Source organism: Vombatus ursinus, unplaced genomic scaffold (assembly GCF_900497805.2).
Source record: "Vombatus ursinus unplaced genomic scaffold, bare-nosed wombat genome assembly UNPS02008996.1, whole genome shotgun sequence".
NCBI lineage: Eukaryota > Metazoa > Chordata > Mammalia > Diprotodontia > Vombatidae > Vombatus > Vombatus ursinus.
The window spans coordinates 5,871,496-5,892,707 of NW_020948774.1; the positions used below are offsets into that span (position 1 = coordinate 5,871,496).

Sequence of the window (21,212 nt, forward strand, 5' to 3'; positions counted from 1 at the left end):
GTTGTGGAGCTTGAATGTAGATCCACAAGGTCATCTGGTCAATATTACGCATCTACTACGTGCCAAGCCCTGTGCTAAATGCTGGTGATACAAAGAAAGGCAAAAGACAGTTCTTGCTCTCCAAGAGCTCACAGTCTAATTCAGGAGACAACATGGAAACAATTATGTAAAACAAGATATAGACAAGATACAAAGGAGGTTATCAGCAGAGGGGTAGCACTATAGCATTGAGCAAGGTTAGGAAAAGCTTCTTGCAAAAAGTAGGATTTTAGCTAAGACTTGATGGAAGCCAGAGAAGCCAAGAGGAAGAAGGAAAATAGTTTAGGTATGGTGGATAGCCAGTGAAAATGCCCCGGGCTGGAGAGAAGTGAGTCGTTTGAGAAATAGCAAGCAGGCCAGTGTCCCCACACTGTAGAATATGTGGCGGGCAGCAGGGTGAAAGAAGACTGGAAAGGTAGCTCCTGGAATGGGAAGAAGTCCAGGAGGACACTGGCGTAGAAATCACGTGCTCTGCCGCAAGGAGCAGGAAGGGCGGGGGGGAGAATAGGGGAAGGAGGAGGAGGCGGAGGAAACTCTGTGACAAACACGGCGGACGGAAGCGTGTGCAGACTTGAGCGGCCCACCGAGACGTGAGAGGCTCCGCCTCTTAAAGGAAAACATACCCTCGAAGTTGGCCGAGGAACGCTCGCAGGGCACGGCACCTTTAAGGCCCGCCGCTGACACGTGTTTGAAGCGCCGGCGGAGCCCCGGATGATGCGTGTGAGGGCCCGAGAGCTAGTGGAGGGCGCCGCGCCGCTACTGACAGAGTGACACACTCCCTTCTCCTGGAGCTCCCTGGGTAGGTTGGGAGCGCGGGGAGTTGGGGGTAGAACGAGGGCGACGGTTGGTGGCAGCGACGGAGGACAGTTGGGGGGCCGCAGCGGCGGGAGGGGTCGCTGCTGTGCTGTGGTGCGGGGCCGTGGCCGCGGTCTCTTGCCTGGGGCCGGGGGTCGTGTCGATGTAACCTCAGTCGCTGCTTTGAAGGTGGGGGGCAGCGGTGGAGGGAGAGGGTTGCCTCGGCTACGGGGCCTGGGCCCTCGCTTCTTCCCCAGGCCGGGGGAGCCGGCGCTGGGGCCGAGTCTGAGGTGGGCGCCGAGGATGCTGAGCTTGGTCCCGGTGAGGGTTGACGGGGGTGGGGGAGGAAGGGTTGAACCGGCCGCCCTCGCAGGTTCTCGGGTACGTGGCGCACACTCACCCTCGGGGCTCCGGCAATCAGCGTGTGCTGGGGTGCGTACGGGTCTCGGGCAGGGTCTGCGTCAGGGGACAGTGACGACGGTCTGAGTCCCGTGTCTTTCCCTCCCCCCACCCCCCAGGCCTTGTGCATACGGGTAGGATGCACGGATGGGCCAAATGCCCGCGTGCTCCTGTGATGGGGGAGGGGAGTGTCTTTTTCGTTCCTGACTTGGGGTTCCGTAAAAGACTCTACCTTCTGTAGGAGAACCTGGTGGGGTGCCACTGCTGTCTGCCAGTGAGCCTTCTGGAGCGCCTGTGTTTCTGGCAGGTTAGATGCCTGAGTTCTTAATGCTTACCTCCTTTCTCGGTCTGCAGGCCTGCTTTCTAGACTTGGGGTTTTGCTGCAAGGTTTGCTTTTAGTACTGTTTTCTAGGGACCCAGGTCTGAAACTTCTCTCCTTGCCCAGATTCTCTTCCTCCTCCAATCAAGACAGGTCCTAAAATCGATTCTAGGGATGTAGAGGTGGTAGAGAGCTCACCTTCCTTGGAGTCTGAGACAGACAGTAGGAAAAGCCTATTTTTGGTGCTTAGCAAGATCCATGCCTATAGAAACAACACTTTTGGGAGCAATGGCCAGGGTTTTTGTTTTGTTTCTGGGAGGTGACTTAGATCAGTTAAAGGGAATAAAGTTGTCAGTTTAATGTGCTTTTGTGGGGCACGCTGGAAATGTGAGAGGAAATAATGCGCTTCTTTTAAAAACTGAGGTATTTTGAGGAAGGGAGGGAATAAGTGTTAAATGCCTGCTGTGTGCTAGGTGCTTTTACAAATATCTCATTTGATTTAAGAAAATTATTTTCTCTGGGAAAGTAACCTTTCTCTCATAAAACATTTATTTCTGATGTCTTTTCAAGCACATATTGCTTATAAGGGGTAGTATTCAACTATTTTTAGGATGAAGTAGGTTTCTTCTACTTGTCAGAGTTGCTTCCTAGGGCAGTGTCAGGTAGCAGACCAATATAAAATTAAGATCCAAGCAGCTTTTTGGTGGATATGGGAATGTCTTCAAGGAAGGAGGGGTCTTAATTTGCCCTCCTCCCTGCAATGACAGCTCCTCTCTTGAAAAGTAGCAGACTTTCTAATCTCTTAAAGCAAGCCCTGAATAGGGTTTGTGCTGTTTCCATATTGTTAATCCTCCGCTTGACTGCACATAGCAGGTGGGAGTATTTGACACATGGCAGTTGGGAAGGACCAAGAGGTGTCAGTCTTGAGCATATAGTGAGTGCACTTCTCTGTATACCCTGGAGAGTAATATATAGTCTTGAAAAGAGAATTGTTTGTGTGTTTCAGTGGTGGATATTTTGAGTATACTATGTGAAGCAATTTACCATTGGTTACTCAGAATCACTGAGTTTTTCTCTTTGAAATTTTATGCTTTGGTGATAAAGTGACATCCAGTATAGGATAATAGGATAACCTTATTTAAAACAGAACTCTTAAATGTATGAGACATTTTCATAAGTTTTAATGTGTAAAATTAAAATGTGTGATTTTTTTTAAACAGTACTGTTTTGGCTTCAGAAGGTGGTCATTTATTGCTTAGTTCCTAAAGCTTCTGCTATAATTTATGAAATAAATACTGAAGTTGGATAATCACCTCAATTAAGGCTCTCAAATCCTGTGTTTGGAAAGGAAAAAAAAATCTAGTTCTTTATCCTCATGGTAATGGGTTATGTGGATTTATTTACTTATTTTTGTCTAGAACTCAACTGACTCAACCTCCCTGAATTGTATGGCTCAAATGAAATAATATAAAATGTTTTACAAATTTTAAAGCAACCACAGTAAATGTCAGCAGATAGTATCCTTTGATATTCCTTGCATTTTCCAGGTACTCACTAAATGAAAGAACAAATTTGTTAATGGATCTGTTAACTCTTAGTCTTTTCAAGTGAAATTGATGGAAGATAAGAGATTCTAGCTAATGACCTTGCCATTACTTTTAGTATCTTCTCATTTGAGGCAACCTTCTTAAACAAAGGTTGAGATGACCATGGCAAGAATTCGTATTCAGTCCACATTGTGCTCACATTTCATCCTCTTCCTCAGTTACTCTCTAGATTGCCCTTTAGCTTTCATATACATAGCGAATGATCAGTACTTTCATGGTCTGCATTGGAAATTACTGCTAGAAGGGGGTAAGGGCAGTGGAAGTTTGTTTAATAATTTTCTGAAGATGTCTTGGTTCGTCATACTGGGGATTCTGATGGTTGATAATATTCTGTTCACCTGGCAGTTTTGCTGACTTAAAAGGAAAAGGAAGAGAAGCTTCCTAATTCAAGGGCAGAGGACAACACTTGACTTGCTGGAGTAGTCCTCTTCCTCCATAACTGATCAGATGCTGCTGCAGCAGCTAGTCTAAATCCTCACATCCCAGGTGAGCTTGCAAAGGTTTCTGCACATTCTGTTATCACTTCAGTTTTTTTGTACGTGAACCTACACTATTGAGTGCTTTTGAAGACTTTCCCCTAGGACAGGTATCTTGTTTTTAGCACATTTCAGAGAACTCAGACTTAATTTATTAAGTTTTAAATATGTGTATATCTGTGTGTATACATATATATTTTATACACATGCATACACAATATACGTACGTATGTTACACACACATATACACACAGATACCGTGTCTATATAGGGTGTTCCAAAAGTTATAGTGTGGTTATAAGCTACTAAAACTCCACATTGATTTAAGACAGTGTGGGAGAGGAAATCCATATAAACGTAGATCATCCATATTGCTATATGCTTGACCTTCAGGCAACATTGAAATGGAGAGTGTTTAGTTGATGTTTATAATACCAAACTAGATTCCTGAGTTCAAAGGAATTTCCTAGTATAGATTTTCCTCATTAATTTTTTCTAAGAGTAATTCAAGGAGTTCTTAAATCCTGCCTAGTATGGTCTAGCCCAAGTGACAAAGTTAGCTGATGGTTGGTAAATTCACTTGTTCCCTTGATCAGGGTAAAGAAAAGAGAAAGAGGAGGAAAAAAATACTACTATGAATGTAACTTCTCTAGAGTTTATTTGGTCATGGGTATATGAATTTATTTTATAAGTTACTATTTGACAAGGAGATTTTTGGATAGATTTGTTTAAATGTAGCCATTTTGTTGTTATACCCTAGTTGCCAGTCCCATTGAACCTCCTTCCTTACTCCCACTCTTTTTTTGGTGGGATAGTGATAAATAACTTTATACATAGACTTGTACCATTCTGTTTCAAATTGACCAGTTTCTGCCCAGAGATCATTGATTTTATGTTCCCCACAGTTTAGTTTACATTTCTGAAAATATTGCAAGATTGTAGAATGTTCATTTTGGAATCTGTTTTCATTGGGTTATTTTTCTTCCCTACCTTTATTTAGGCTTCTAATTAGTTTGTTACTCTGGTTTGCATTTCTTCGTGAGGATGATAATTGATGATCCTAGGTAGCTTATTCAAGTAGTTCCTTAGTGACCCATAATGATCATTGAGGAAAGTTTAAGGGAAATGACGTCTTATTATCCAGGCATTATTTATTTATTACCTTGTCTCTACTCTTTTACTTTCAGTGATGCACCATGCCAATTGTTGATAAGCTAAAGGAAGCTCTGAAACCTGGTCGAAAGGATTCAGCAGATGATGGCGATCTGGGGAAGCTCTTGGCTTCTTCTGCCAAAAAGGTCCTTCTACAGAAGATAGAGTTTGAGCCTGCGAGCAAGAGCTTCTCTTACCAGTTGGAGTCCTTAAAGAGCAAATATGTGCTGTTGAACCCCAAAACAGAGGGTGCCAGTCGCCACAAGAGTTGTGAAGAGGCACAGATCAGGAGACGGGGTAAGTAGTATATTTGGGAGCAGAGTATAGGTCAGAGAAAGATGGATTTGAATAAGGTCTTTCTATCACGGTTCAGTAGAAATAATTGTATAGTACTTGCCAAAAGGGAAGATGAAGAGATAGAAGTTTAGGTTTCTCAGAACCCCTACACTTGTAAAGTAGGTGGTTTTTAGTTAGTTTGCTTTTTTTTTTTTTTGGTAGTCTAGATAAGATGTATCACTTCAGAGGCATCGTTTCAGAGGATTTTCTTGTGATTCTGTATATGTATGTCAGTCATTTCCTCTTCTTCCCATTGCTTTTTCAGGCAGTGATCATGGATTTGAAAGTTATAGTGATGGTGTTCCAGCCCCACAGAAAGTTCTCTTCCCTATGGATCGGCTATCTTTGAAGTGGGAGCGAATTTACCGAGTTGGAGCAGGTCTCCATAACCTAGGCAACACCTGCTTCTTGAACTCCACCATACAGTGTTTGACCTACACACCCCCTTTAGCCAACTACTTGATCTCCAAGGAACACACTCGGAACTGTGAGTATAATTTTGTGGCATAAAAATGACTTTTTTCTGAATTTGATAATGTAGCTACATCGAGGTCTTAGCTCTGTGATTATGTGTTTGCAATATGGCAGTGATCCATCTGGCCAGAATCAGTATTTAGATTAACTAGAATTTATCCTTGAACATAAGTACTTTTATTTTGTGAAATCCAGAAAATATTTAGTAAAGCAAATTAAATCCCATTATCTTTTTGTTTATACTTTCTTTGCACAAACTGTTACTTGTTCTATATGAGAATGACTGTTCATCTGAAAATCAGTCAATAGCATTAGGAAGATGCTTAGCAGATTAACTCATATAATGTTTTATAGTAAATTGAGGGCTTTTTTTTTCACCTAGAGTTTAATATTTGAGAAAAGGAGTTGTGCTTTTTTTTTTTTTAAGTTGACCTCTTTAATTTAGGTTTGTGCTCTGTTTATAGGATTTTGAGAAACTGGTCTAAGTAGGTTAAAAGTGTTGAAGGCCAATTTTGAAATCTTTGTTATAGAGCTTATATTCTGTGTCTTATGTCCAGAGTTAGTTGAAAGGATGAATAGAATGCTGTATTGCATTTGGAGTTTTAAGACCTCAGTAGACCTGTAGTTGCCCATAGTAATGAGGAGTTTACTGAGAAGTATCAGGCAAGATACTTCATGAAGTTGTCTCAGTGTGAATAGTGATCAATAAGTCCTGATCTATTATAATCAAGTAAAGTGAAATTAAGAGATAGAGAACAAATATTTTTTATCGGCTTATACTTTATTTTTTTTTAAGTTTTTTAATTTTGAGTTCCAAATTCTCTCCCTCTAGCCCCTCCCTCACCCTTTGAGAAACCAAGTAATATGGTACCCATTATACATGTCAAGTCATCCAAAACATATTTGTATATTAGCCATCTTGCCAAAAAAAAAAAAAGGCAAGAAAAATAAAGAAGGTGATAAACAATATGCTTCAACCTGCACTTTGAATTTATTAGTTCTCTCTCTGGAGGTAGATAGCATTTTTCATCATAAGTTTTTTGGAATTGTCTTTTGGATCACTGTATTGATCAGAGTAGCTAAGTCTTTCACAGTTGATTATGCTTACAATATTGCTGTTCCTGTGTACAATGTTCTCTTGGTTCTGCTTACTTTATTTGAAACCATCCCCCTAGTTATTTCTTATAGAACAGTAGTATTCCATCATGACAACACAAGTTTTTCAGCCATTCTCCGGTTGATGAGTATCCTCTCAATTTGTAATTCTTTGCCACCACGAAAAGAGCTGCTATAGATATTTATGTACATGTAGATCCTTTTCCTTTGCTTTCTTTGGGATACAGAACTAATAGCAATATTGTTGGATCACAGAGTATGTGCAGTTTTATAGTCCTTTCAAATTGTTCTCCACAATGGTTGGACCAGTTCACAACTCTACCAATAGTACATTAGTGTACCTGTTTTTTCATATCCCTTCCAAGCAGAGAACAAATATTTTTCTAAGCTTAATTTTGTTTAGAGCTATTTTTTTACAGGTATTTGGAGGGGTTTGGGGGAGAGCTCAAGTAAGTCACTGCTTTCACTCTACCATCATGGCTTCGCCCTCTAAGCTTAATTTTGAAAATGACTAGGACCTGATACAAACAATAAACTTAAAAAAAAAATGCTACAGTGTAAGAGTACTAGAATCAGGGTTTTCATTAGCCCTAATGTCTGTTTAACACAAAATGGGCTTCTTTGTGTAGAGATCATTGATTCTAACCTTATAGTTGTCTTAGTTCTCAGTATTCTCTTTGAGATTTCAGTTGCTTGCTACCTCAATCTTTTGTCATTTATCATAGGATCATCATAGATTCTGTTGGAGACTAGTCAGCAATCTCTTTTTCTCTTTCATATTTGCAGGTCACCAAGGAGGTTTTTGTATGTTATGTGTTATGCAGAATCACATGATCCAGGCCTTTGCCAACAGTGGCAATGCTATCAAGCCAGTCTCCTTTATCCGAGACCTGAAAAGTAAGAATCGAGTAATATGAACAAATATTTATTTAGATCTAATTGCCTAGAACTATGCTGGATACTGTGGGGAATGTGTAAGATTTATAAGAAATAGGAACTATCCTCAGGAAACTCATGTTCTTGTTGGAAAAACAAGACTTGTTCATATCAAACAATTAGAAAACAACCATGTATAAAACACTAAATTTTGTGACAGGCAATAAATTGCAAAGATTGCAGAGATGGAAGGGGCTATTAGAGCTTAGAGTCTTTGGGGGAGACTTAATAAGTCATATAATATTTGAACTAGAGTTTCTGAGAGATCACCTCGTCTAGCTTCTTTACTTTACAGATGAGGAAACTGAGACCTGGAGGGGTAAAATTACTTCCTCAAGGTCACAGAGCTAGTTAAGTAGCAGGGCTGTATATAGAGATTTTTCCCTAGTCCAGTGTTCTTTCTATTATACCATGCTGCCTTCTCTTTGAATAGGGACAACAGCATAAAGGCATGGAGCATGCCTATAGGTGTAAACCCACTTCCAGTCATTAGCTATGGCCATTTGTCATTGCTTTGTACTGAGTTACCCTCTATCTCTGCCATAAGCAGTGGACAGGTTGGTTATTGGAAAAAAATGCAATGCCATAGAAAAATTGCTTTTTTTGCTTTGTACTGACTCTTCTGAAGATTAAGTAAGTCAGTAGACTAAATGTTCTTAGTTCCTGTTTAGCTTTGTGCAATATCTACTTTTCCCTGAAGTATTAAGAATTAGCCCCTATTGAAGCTTTGTACTTTGAATATTTAAGTAATGTTGAGGAAAACAGGGAATAGAGTGGTTGTTTGAAAGGTAAAATTTCAACCTCTTGCCCACTTGGCTGAGTTTTTTTCTTTCCTACTCTCTCCCTCCATAGAAATTGCTCGGCACTTCCGATTTGGAAACCAGGAAGATGCACATGAATTTCTTCGGTACATTATTGATGCTATGCAAAAGGCCTGCTTGAATGGCTATACAAAGTATGTACTTGCTTTCTTCACTTTCTGGTCGAGAATTTGGAAGCTGATTGCACTCTGCCTCAGCCACAAATAGAGATGGTTACATGCTGGATTTTACCATCGCCCAGAAATGTTCTATTTCTTGAATTAAAATCTCTGACGTTCCTCTCTCCAACCATAACTTCTCATCATTCCATGTCTCCTTAGGCCTCATCCTTCTTAAACAAGTTATTCTCCCCCACCCCGTTACCCCCTTTTAATCCTCTATTGCTTTCCTCTTCCCCACAGTACTTTCTTAAGCTATTACCCTTGGTTTGACTCAACTTGGCCTCTCTCTTAATCTTGACCCTGCAGTTAGCTAATAGCCAATTTAACTCCCCACTGTTCTCTGTTCTCTACTTTCCAGTCCTTTGTTCCCTTATCCTGTTGCTGCTTATCCCTTGCTAAACCTTAGCTCTAGACTACCCACCACTGAACTTGTCTGCTCCTACTTACATGTTGCTGCATGGAACTGGAGGAAGTTACATAATTGTGTGGACTAGGTATTTATAAAGTCATGTTCAACTTCAACTGGGTCCTCCCTGCAGCAAGGTATTCATATTTCTTCTTTAATTGATTCCCTGTCTTACTTCCCACAAAATCTTTTCTAAACCTCTCTTCAGACCTCCCACACGTCTCCCTTCCCCTACTATCTCAGATGAGGAACTAGCCTCTTACTTTATTGAGAAAATTGAGCCCATTCAAGAGGAGCTTCTTTTCTCTTTCTCTTCAACTCAAAACCCTTTGACATCATCTTTTCCTATTCTCTCCTTTTCTACAGTTTTTAGCAGTATGATGACCCTTCTCATTACCGAGGTCAGCCCCTCTATATATGCTCTGGATCCTATCCCCTCACATCTTTTTTTTTCTTTGCCCTCAAAAAGCTTACATTTTTTAAAATTAATTATTTTTTTAGTTTTCAACATTCACTTCCACAAGATTTTGAGTTCCAAATTTTCTCCTCATCTCTCCCTCCCCCCCCAAGACAGCATGCATTCTGAATACCCCTCCCCCAGTCTACCCTCCCTTCTGTCACCCACCCTTCTCCTTCTCATTCTCTTATTCCCTTCCCCTTCTATTTTCCTGTAGGTCAGGATAGATTTCTATACCCCATTGTCTGTATGTCTTATTTCCCAATTGCTTATAAAAGCAATTTTTAACATTTTTTTTTTAAAACTTTTGAGTTCCAAATTCTTTCCCTTCCTCCCTCCCCACCCACCCTCAATGAGAAGGCAAGATATTTGATAGAGGTTATACATGTGTAGTCATGCAAAACATTTCCATAATAGTCATGTTGTGAAAGACTATATTTCCCTCCATCCTATCCCACCCCCCCCATTTATTCTATTCTTTCCTTTCACCCTGTCCCTTCTCAAAAGTGTTTGTTTCTGATAACCCCCTCCCTCAACCTGCCCTCCCTTCTATCATCCCCCCTCCTCTTATGCCCTTCCTCCCTATTTTTTGTAGGGTAAGATAGATTTCCATACCCAGTTGAGTATGTATATTATTCCCTCCTTAAGCCAGATCTGATGAGTGTAAGATTTACTCATTCCATCTCACCTCCCCCATCTTCCCCTCCACTGTAAAAGCTTTTTCTTACCTCTTTTATGTGAGATAATTTACCGCATTCTACCTCTCCCTTTCTCCTTCTCCCAGTATATTACTCTCTCGCCCCTTAATTTTACTTTTTAGATATCAGGCATCCCTTCATATTGAACTCACCCTTGCCCTCTGCCCTCTGTCAATATATATATTTATGTATATATACAGACATACATATGTCTGTATATATACAGATATATAGATATAGATAGATATAGAAAGAGATATACATAGATAGATATAGCTAGATATAGATATATAGATATATATTCTCTCCAACGACCCTAATACTGAGAAAGGTCTCATGAGTTACAAATATATCTTTCCATGTAGGAATGTAAACTGTTCCACTTTAATAAGTCCCTCATGATTTCTCTTTCCTGTTTACCTTTTCATTCTTCTCTTGAATCTTATATTTGAAAGTCAGATTTTCTATTTAGCTCTGGTCTTTTCATCAGGAATGCTTGAAATCCTCTATTTCATTGGATGTCCATTTTTTCCCCTGGAGGATTATACTCAGTTTTGCTGGGGAGGTGATTCTTGGTTTTATTCCTAGCTCCTTTGACCTCTATATTTGACCTCCTTTGACTATCATATTCCAAGCCCTCTGATCCCTTAATGTAGAAGCTGCTAAATCTTGTGTTATCCTGATTGTGTTTCCACAATACTTGAATTGTTTCTTTCTGGCTGCTTGCAATATTTTCTCCTTGATCTGGAATTTGGCTGTAATATTCCTGGGAGTTTTCCTTTTGGAATCTCTTTCAGGAGGTGATTGGTGGATTCTTTGAATTTCTATTTTACCCTCTGTTTCTAGAATATCAGGGCAGTTTTTTCTGATAATTCCTTGAAAGATGATGTCTAGGCTCTTTTTATGATCACAGCTTTCAGGTAGTCCAGTAATTTTCCTTTCAAGTAGTCCAGTAATTTTCTCTCCTGGATCTATTTTCCTGGTCATTTGTTTTTCCAATGAGAAATTTCACATTGTCTTCTATTTTTTCATTCTTTTGGTTTTGTTTTATAATTTCTTATAGAGTCATTGGCTTCCATTTGCTCCATTCTAATTTTTAAGGAATTATTTTCCTCAGTGAGCTTTTGGACCTCCTTTTCCATTTGGCCAATTCTGCTTTTTAAGGCATTCTTCTCCTCGTTGGCCTTTTGGACCTCTTTTGCCATTTGAATTAGTCTATTTTTTTAAGGTGTTACTTTCTTCAGTATTTTTTTTTGTTTGTTTTAGGCAATTGAGGTTAAGTAACTTGCCCAGGGTCACACAGCTAGTGTCAAGCGTCTGGTCTGAGGCCGGATTTGAACTCAGGTCCTCCTGACTCCAGGGCTGTACTCTATTCACTGTGCCATCTAGCTGCCCTTGTATTTTTTGGGGGGGGGGGTCTCCTTTAGCAAGCTGTTGACTCCTTTTTCATAATTTTCTTGCATCACTCTCAATTCTTTTCCCAATTTTTCCTTTACTTCTCTTGCTTTTCAAATTCCTTTTTGAGCTCTTCCATGGCCTGAGACCAATTCATATTTTTCTTAGAGACTTTGGATGTAGGAGCTTTGACTTTGTTGTCTTCTTCTGATTGTATGTTTTGATCTTCTTTGTCACCAAAGTAAGATTCTATAGTCTTGAACTTTTTTTCCTGCTGTTTGCTCATGTTCCCAGCCAATTACTTGACTTTTTAACTCTTTGTTAAGATAGTGGTCTGCTTCCAGTGTGGAGGGTGTACCATCCCAAGCTTTAGGGGTTTTGTGCAGCTGTTTTCAGAGGTACTTCTAGAGACCTGTAGATTTTCAGTTCTTCCAAGGTGGTAAGATCAAAGAAGAGGTGTTTACTCCTTTCCTGGCCTGTACTCTGGTCAGTGAGTGACCACAGGCACTGTTTTCTGCCTTGGAACTGTGAGAAGGATTCCTTCTCTACTGCTGCTACAAGCTGCACCAAGCCAGCACTCCTCTTCACCCTAGGACCATGACCCAGATGCAAGCACGGGCAAAGCAAGAGAATCCTGTCCCAGCATCAGCAAATAGATCCCTGCAACCCCCTTCTGGTCAGCCACTCGATTGCCCCCACTGTCTATGGGCCGAAAGCTCTGGAAGCAGCTGCTGCCACTATGGCCACTACCCCCAGGCTGCACTAGGGCCAGGATTGTACTGCGCTCCTCTCTCACCCAGGTCTGACAGACATTTCTCACTAACCATCTAAGTTGTCTTTGGCTTTTGAGGGTTGAGAAGTCTGGAAACTGCTACAGCTGTTAATGATTCAATCCCCTGAAGCCTGCTCTGGGTTTGCTGGGTCCCCATCTTTGCTGATGTGGCCCATGTTGAACTGGTGTACTCCTCTCCCAACCAGACACAGCAGATCTTTCCCATCAACCATCCAGGTTGTCTTGGGCTGGAAATTTGTTTCACTCTGTCTTTTTGTGGGTTGTGCTGCTCTAGAATTTGTTTGGAGCCATTTTTTACAAGTATTTGGAGGGGTTTGGAGGAGGGCTCAAGCAAGTCACTGCTTTTACTTGGCCATCTTGGCTCTGCCCCCATCCCCTCACATCTTCACCAGCATATTGTAACTTTAGCCATCAATTTCTCCCTATCTGCTTGTTCTTTCTAAATTGCCTTCACATATACCCAAGTCTTTCTCATCCTTTAAAAAAAACTTTTCACCAGACCTTTCCCTCCCCACTATTTCTCCTGCCTTTCTTAGCTGAATTCCTAGAAAATGCTGTCTATACTCAAATATGTCCATTTCCTCTGCTGTCAATCTCAGCCCTTTGCATTCTGGTCCCCAGCCCTATTGCTCAACTGAATTTGCTCTTCTGGAGTTACTAATGATATCTAATTGTTAATTCTAATTGCCTTTATTCAGATATTCAGTACTGTTATTCAGTATTGTTGACCACACTCTTCTCTTGAATAATCTTTTCTCTCTAGGTTTTTTGATATTACTGGTGTCATCTACCTATCTTGGTCTCCTTCTCCCTAACTCTGTGTGTTTCTCAAATTTCTGTCCTAGGCCCACTATTCTTTTCAACATTCTCTTGGTGACCTCATCAGCTTCCATAAGTTTAACTATCATCTCTATGCAGATGACTTCTTGATCTATATATCTTACTCTAGTTTCTCCCCTGAGCTTCAGTCTCACATTGCCAATTGCCTACTAGACATTTCAAACAGGATGTCCCAAAGATAATCTTAAACTTAACATGTCCAAAAGTGAATTCATTATTTTTCCCCCTAAACCCACCCTTCTTCCAAATTTCTCTTTTTCTGCAAAAGCACCACCATCCTCCAGCATTCTAGATTCATAATTTTGGTGTTATCCTCACCTTCTTTCTCCAAATATCAATTGCAAAATCCAGATGTTTTCTATGTCTTCACCATTTCTCATTCAGCCCCTTTTCTCTACTCACACAGCTACCTTTGTTCAGGCCCTGGCTTATTGCAATAGCCTCCTGATTGGTCTTCCTGCCTGAAGTTTCTCTGCACTCTGCTGCTTCTTCCACAAAGTTCCAAAGTCATTTTCCTTACAGATCTAACTACATCACTTTCCTATTAGTAAACTATGGGGGCTTTCTTTTGCCTCTAGAATCAAATATAACTTCCTCTATTTGGCATTTAAAGCTTTTAACAACCTCGTGCCAGTTTGTCTTTCCAGGCTCGTTATACCTCACACCCCCTCTTGTACTCTGTGATCCAGTCATATTTCCTTACACATGACCCTCCAGCTCCTGACTTTGTGACTTTATACCAGCTGTTCCCCGTGCCTGGGGTACATGCCTTCCTCTCTTCTGCTTCATAGTGTTCTTCTTTTCCTTTGGTTACAGATACAGCCTAAGTACCTCTACCTACATGAAATCTTTTTTTTTTTTAATTTGTTTTGATTTTGTGTGTGTGTGCGTGTGTGTGTGTGTGTGTTAGGCAATTGGGGTTAAGTGACTTGCCCAGGGTCACACAGCTAGTAAGTGTTAAGTGTTTGGTCTGAGGCTGGATTTCATGAAATCTTTCTTGATCCCCTTAACCGCTAGTGCCTTCTCCCTGAAATTATCTTGTATTTAACTACTCTTTAATTTATTTGTATTTAATTCTTTTTATATTTATTCTGTACATACACATTTATACATACTTGTCTTCCCCATTAGAATGTAAGCTTCTTGGGAATAGGGATAATTTCATTTACCACATTTGTATCCTTAGAGCTTAGCACAGTGTCTGGCACAGAGTAGTAGGTGTTTAGCAAGTAGATGCTTGTTGATTAATTACTTTGAAGGGAACATAAATTTGTGGTATTTAGAAAGGTGTTTTTGTAGTCGGTACCTTTATTACTATATAGATTTCAGTCATTTTATATTTCTCAGACTGTTTGAAGCCTGAATCCAAAGGATCTTCAACATTCTCCAAAGAAAGACGGATCTATAGCCTCTGTTGGGGCAACAGTTGTTCAGTACTCACCTTATAGAGCTGAAAAATTAGGAATGTTATTCATGGTGTTTCCAAGGTGAAGGAAATTTATCTCTGCAGCTTGATTCAGAAAGCTTTAGCATACAATACTATTTTGAAATCTAGATTTGTTTGTCAATTTTTTTTCCTACCTTTGTTTGCCTCTTGCCAGTGATTCATTGTTTTGAGCCCTTTTAAATTCTGTTTTGTAGTAAGACTCTTGAGTTCCTACCAGACTTGTTATGGAGGAAAAACTATAAAGGGGCTTATGAGAAAGAACTTCATATCTACAGAAAATTGGGATCAAAAGTCTGACATTTAAATGATACAACTTTGTTCTTTGACCCTGTTCCTTTTTTGTTTAAATACTCTTAGATTTGGCAATGTAAAATGAATAATTATGAATTCTGTGCCAGGGTCATCTGTGCAAGGCAGGAAAAATTCTGTTTAAAAGTATAGTTTTGGGGGTATTTAGCTATTTTTAATAAATTAGCCATCTTTTCTAAGGTGAGTTTGGAGAGGGGGTAAGTTAAGAAAAGGCCTTCAGAGTAAAGTAAATAACACCCTAAAGTAATAACAGCCATGTACATTGTGTTCAATTAGTCAATTGATAGACATTTATTAAGTGTCTGTTATGTGTCAGGTACTGTGCTAAGCACTGTAAATAATTATGAAAATATGAATAAAGAAAGACAGCCTTTGCCCTCAAGGAGAATACAATCTAATGGGGAGATCACAAACAAAAGGAAGCTGGAAAACTCCTGTGTTCATAGGAAAGAGAGAATAAGTATGGTATAGTGTGAATAGAGAGTTGGTCTTTGAGTCAGAAAGACCTGGAGTCAATTCTTACCTTTCATATGTATTAATTTAGTGATTCTGAGCAAGTCACTTAACCTATCAGTGCCCTGGGCAATTCTTGTTTTTAAGGCTGCATTATAGTTGCTGATCTGCATTGATAGAGTTTTCCTCTCTGGGAATTCTCTGTACTGGGAAAAAAAAAAATCTCAAGTCCAGTTGAAAAGTTCTTAAGTACCTTAAATATTTGTGGCAACAAATCTAATTGCTATTTATGAAGGTAATCTGAGTAATGACTCATTTTAAGTGTGGGGAAATGTTGGTTATCAGTGGAAACAAATTAATATTGTTCACTTCTGCATGAAAGGCAATGTCTTGGGGGTTAAAGTATTTTGCCTTAGTGAAGTAAGGTGACCTGGTTTGTCATACACTCTCCCTCTTGTCATGAGAACATTTTAAGGGACTTAAGACAATCTACCCACGATGCAAATTCTAGCTGTTTTGGAGTGGTGTGTTATCCAGTTATATACTGATCTTGAAGTCTCCTATCAGTGGGTCATATCATATGCTGTTGTCTGTTTTGTAGATTGGATCGCCAGACACAGGCAACTACTTTGGTCCATCAGATTTTTGGAGGTTACCTCAGATCTCGTGGTGAGTAGAGACTTTTTATTCCTATTTTCTTTGCTAGAGGTTGTAGTAGTAACCAAAGGAATCCAAAAAATCCTTACTGTTTCTTATCATTTCTTAAAACAATATAAATCATAAAACTTTAGCTGGAAGACAGTGGACCTCCAGGATGTCTTGTTTATTAGCAGTAAAGAAAGCTATTGGTTATTGGAGAAAAAGATTCCATTACCCTACTAAGGCACTCAGTTGCTCTGGAGATTCCATTACCCTACTAAGGCACTCAGTTGCTCTGGGGTGCTTTTGGTTGGTTCTCTGTCTTTGTCCTTGAATGATATGTTCCAAATGAGATCTCTTACCAATGTAAAGACACTTGCAAAGCTATTTTTATCATAATCTCTTGTTAACATTGTCATAGAGTTTTGAAAGATAAATGAAGCTTGAAGCATAGTAAGCTTTGGGAAAAATGAGAAAGAATCTATATCAGTTACAATTAGCTGCATTGCTGCTTGACTAATTGCTCTGTGTTTTATTGCAGTGAAGTGTTCAGTATGTAAGAGCGTCTCTGATACCTATGACCCCTATTTGGATGTTGCACTGGAGATCAGGGTACAAAATTATAATATGTCACTTACATGACTGGGTTGGGAAAGTGGGAATTTTAATTTTTTAAAAAGATCTAGATGGGAAGTGAGAAATGTGTTGCTTTGGTGGGGAGGTTTGTTGACAGCTTTTCACAAAAATTTTGGGGATATTGTAAGTTTTCCTTTTTATAAAGACATTCTTTGCTGTATTGCAACTTTTGTGTTGTGGTAGAGAAGCTGTTATCTAGTTTTCAATAGGATAATCTATAATTTAGAGGAAACCTGAAACCTTTAGGAGGAAAAATAGTTGACAGTAGTCTTGACAATCCTGTTAACTGACTCAAGAATGTGTGTGTGTGTGTCTGTGTGTGTAAAATCATTATTAGAGTTCTGTGACAGATGGAATCTGAAACGACTGAGGAAACAAAGGTTCAAGCTTCTGAGTGTATCGATTTATTAAGCAATGCGTGCGAATTGCATAACAAATTGGGACTAGGCCATCTTCAACTTGGTACTGGACCCCAAATACAGGGAGAGACAGATTTTTTAAATGCATTAAAAACAATCAAATAAATAACAAATTAATTAAATAATAATTAATAATAATTAACAAATTAGTTAAAAGAAAAATTAACAGGATACAAACCAAGATACAAAATTTGGTAATTTGATTTCTTATTGGAGAAAAGATTAAGGACTTTTCAAGTAGAGAGGGAGAGAGCTAACAGGTACATTTACTGAAATCAGAAAAAGTGGCATCCCATTCCCTCCCAAGTGATAGTATTCAGTCAGAGGAACATGGAAACAATAACTGATTAACCAATACAGAGCCAGTTTTTTTTGTTTGTATGTTTTTGTTTTTGTTTTTTTCCCTAGACAATGGGGTTAAGTGACTTGCCCAGGGTCACACTGCTAGTAAGTGTTACATGTATGAGGCCGGATTTGAACTCAGGTCCTCTTGACTCCAGGGCCGGTGCTCTATCCCCTGTGCCACCTAGCTGCCCCAAAAGAGCCAGTTTTAAGATGAGACATATGGGTTGCTTGAGATGTGAGAAAACTCCTTGCATTAATCTTTGGATCTGACTGGGTTTGTGGTCAGCATAACCTAGATTAAACATGTCCTTAGTTAAGTATCTCTAAGCAATAGATAGAGGTGGTCCAGCTTCCCAGCCATGCAGGGCTAGATTCAAACAATGCAATAAAGGTTTCTCACAATTCTCATAATTTAATAAAGTTTTCTCACGAGACAGAAATTGGGCTAGATCCATAACTGAATAGAAAGGGAACTGAGCTAGATCCAGAATTGAACCACAAGATGGAGTCAGTGCTATTTACTGTATTCCCACAACTCCCTCAGTTCACAGAACAGGTAACAATATTGATCTACTGTCTCTCCTGATGCTTGCCATTTGACCTTGTTAGACTGGAATTTCAAGACTCAGATTCTCATATAATATAACATGAATGTTTAACTTAGAAACTTTAAAAAGTTTTAATTTTGGTATTTCTTGTGTGTGTGTATATATATATATATATACATATATAAGATCTTTCTTGTACTCTCTTTTCTTGCCACTTGTCTTTTACAGCAAGCTGCAAATATTGTACGTGCCCTGGAGCTGTTTGTAAAACCAGATGTCTTGAGTGGAGAGAATGCTTACATGTGTGCTAAGTAAATCAGCTTTTGGTTCTTTCTCTGGAGTATTTTGAGAGTTTGTCATGTCTCCTGGATATTTCTTAATGCTGTAATATTCTTTTAATTCTACTTGCCAAGATGGTTTTCCTCACCAAAATCATTTTCTTATTATCCTGTGAAGCATATTTACTATCCTTTTCTTCTTCCTTCTTATTGAATATGTAGATAATTACTTTATAAATTTCATGTGGATAGGAAAGGAGTCATATAGACTAGTATTAATTGATGTTCTTTTGGTTATCTTTTTTCAGTATCAAAAAGGCCCAGCATTTTTCTATACATTTGGTATCTTCCCCAAGTTTTCATGCCTTTTGAATCAGTCCCCCAATTTATAGTCTTAGAGAACTGCCAAGAAGACTGAGAGGTTAAGTGACTTGCTCTCTCTCCATTATGTCAGGCTGCAGGGAAGGGAGTGGGTAGAGGGAGAGTGGTAAGGATTTTACCTTTCAATCCAAAGGATAAGGGGAGCAGGAGAGTGGGAGTTCACCACCTTTGGATTGTTAGGGGAGGTAGAAGGAGAGGGAATAATCAATTGATTTAGGGTACTAAGACAACTGGGCATGATGTCTGATAGAGAGGTGGAGGAGAAAAGTAGGCAGTTAATAGAGATTCCTATTCCCTGGGCTTAATTTTTGGCTTCCTGACCTCTGGGCTGAATTCACACTCAATGGAAGGCTAAGCTCTTCCCTAGGAGCGCCTGTAGTGCCCTAAGACCTCTAGAATCAAATATAAACTCCGTTGTTTGGTATTTAAAGGTTTTTGTAACCTGGGCCCCTTCCTACTTTCCACTCATAAATATATCTTACTTCCCTGCACATTCTATGGTCCACTTAGGCTGGCCTGCTTGTAGTTCCTCAAACGGCACTCCATCTGCCATCTCTATCTCCCATTCCTGGAATGCTTTGCCCCCTCACTTCTGCCTTTTTATTTTCCTTGGTTTCTTTCAAAAGTCAGCTCAAATCCCCCCTTTTTTCAGGAGGCCTCTTCCAGTCTCCCCCTACCGCCACCCATCCTTTTCCACTGCTGGTCCTACCTCTCCCTTCATCCCCCCTAGCAAATAGTGACTTCCCATTTCAGATATGTACCTAGTTGTTTACATATTGTCTCCCTCATTAGATTTTATTTCCATTGAGAGCAAGGACTGTATTTTTTCCCTTCTTTGTATCCCCCAGCCTAGCACCTTTTATACATAGTAAGTGCTTAATAAATGTTTGTTGACTGACTAACTCTATATGGTAGGGTAGATCATGGTAGCTATGGTATTTATACCTCTTTTCTCAAGGAGTTCAGTATGTTCACTATCTTGTTTTCCTCCTTAACGCCTGCATTTATATGAAAAGACTTCAACATTTATGTTGATGTTCCCTTAAACTCCCTGAACTAGTTCCTCAATCTTCTAATTCCATAACTTAGTCTAGTAGGTAATTTTGTTGATTAAAAACTGTCTCCTGTTTCTAAACATAATCTATCATTCCATCTTTCCCCAAACCTTACCCCTCCTAAACTCAGGACCCCTCTGAGCCCTTTACTCCTTAGTACTTTCTCAGGCCATTACTCTTACTATGATTTTGCTTTCCCTTTCAAATCTCTGCTCTGTAGTTAACCAGTTGGACTCCAGAGTATCCTCTACTTCGGACAGGTAGGTGGTACAGTGGATAGAGCACTGGCCCTGAAGTCAGGAGGACCTGAGTTCAGATCCAGCCTCAGACCAAACATTTGACACTTACTAGCTGTACAACCCTGGGCAAGCCACTTAACCCCGATTGCCTAACCCAAAAAAAAAAAAAGACCAAAAAAACAAAACAGAGTATCCTCTACTAAAATCCTTGGCCCACTTTGCCCCTTCCCATACCCCAACCCTATATTATTCTGCTCCTACTCCTGGACTCCTGTCTCAAGCTGAAAGAAGTCATATACCTGTGCTAATAAATACTCATTTATATTAACCAACTTCATTTATATTAACTGAGGCCTCACTGCACAGGGCAATTTTTATATTCCTATGCAATTGATTCCCTAGCTCATGCCCATTCTAAACCTCTCTTTAACTTCCCTCACTGAATCCAGCTCCTCCCAACCCCCATCTCACCTTCTTGAATAAAGACCTAACCCCTAATTATTTGTCCATAGCTCTCTTATTTCCTTCTCTTTATCCACAATTCCTTTAATATCACCCATCGTTTCTTCTCTCTAGTCGTCTTGCCAAGACCATCCTATCTACATGTGCCCTTTCTTCCATCCCATCCTGTCTTCTCCAGCAGATTGCCTCCCCAGTCATCACTTCTCTCTGTCTACTGATTACTTCCCTATTGCCTTGAAACAAACTCAAGTCATCCCCCATAGTGAGGGCAGTGGGGGAGAGAAGATGAGGAAGGAAGGGGAAGATCGGGAGCATGAGCTGACCAGGACCCTTTAGATTCTACTAGTTTCATCTTCATCTCCTTTACCTGTTTGTGTATTTGATGGTATTGACCATCCTTCCATTCTGGATGTGTTCTAGGTGACTTCATCAGTTTCCATGGATTTAATTATCCCTCTATACATGTGACTCACAGTTTATATATTAAGCCCCATTTTCTCCTCTTTGCTTCAGTAATGCATCTCCAGCTGCATATTGGACATTTCAAACTAGATGTTACATCTCAATCTTAACATGTCCAAAACTAAGCTCATCCACCCAGATTCACCCCTCTTCCAAACTTCCCTACTCTATCATTCTTCCAGTCTCTCAGATTCATAACTTTGGAGTTGTCCTCTACTTTTCATTCTTACTCATTCCTTATATCCCATCAATGACCAAATCTCACTTTTTCTACCTCTGCCACATCATATATCCAACTCTGTCTTTCTAATCATACAAC

General features: G+C 39.8%; 1 protein-coding gene across 2 annotated transcripts in view; it reads left to right on the forward strand.

Annotated features, from left to right (window-relative positions):
- Nucleotides 1-745: 745 nt before the first annotated feature.
- Nucleotides 746-21,212, forward strand: part of USP36 (ubiquitin specific peptidase 36) — a 42,222-nt gene continuing 21,755 nt past the window's right edge. Inside the window, exons 1-9 of one of the 2 annotated variants that reach the window (XM_027850194.1) lie at nt 746-838; nt 3,505-3,645; nt 4,823-5,084; nt 5,389-5,610; nt 7,500-7,610; nt 8,502-8,604; nt 16,031-16,098; nt 16,610-16,680; nt 18,245-18,327. In XM_027850194.1, coding sequence (XP_027705995.1) covers nt 4,832-5,084; nt 5,389-5,610; nt 7,500-7,610; nt 8,502-8,604; nt 16,031-16,098; nt 16,610-16,680; nt 18,245-18,327 — 911 coding nt within the window. In that variant the 5' untranslated portion in view covers nt 746-838; nt 3,505-3,645; nt 4,823-4,831. The remainder of the gene's footprint in view (nt 839-3,504; nt 3,646-4,822; nt 5,085-5,388; nt 5,611-7,499; nt 7,611-8,501; nt 8,605-16,030; nt 16,099-16,609; nt 16,681-18,244; nt 18,328-21,212) is intronic. The other variant, XM_027850195.1, reaches the window with a different exon arrangement.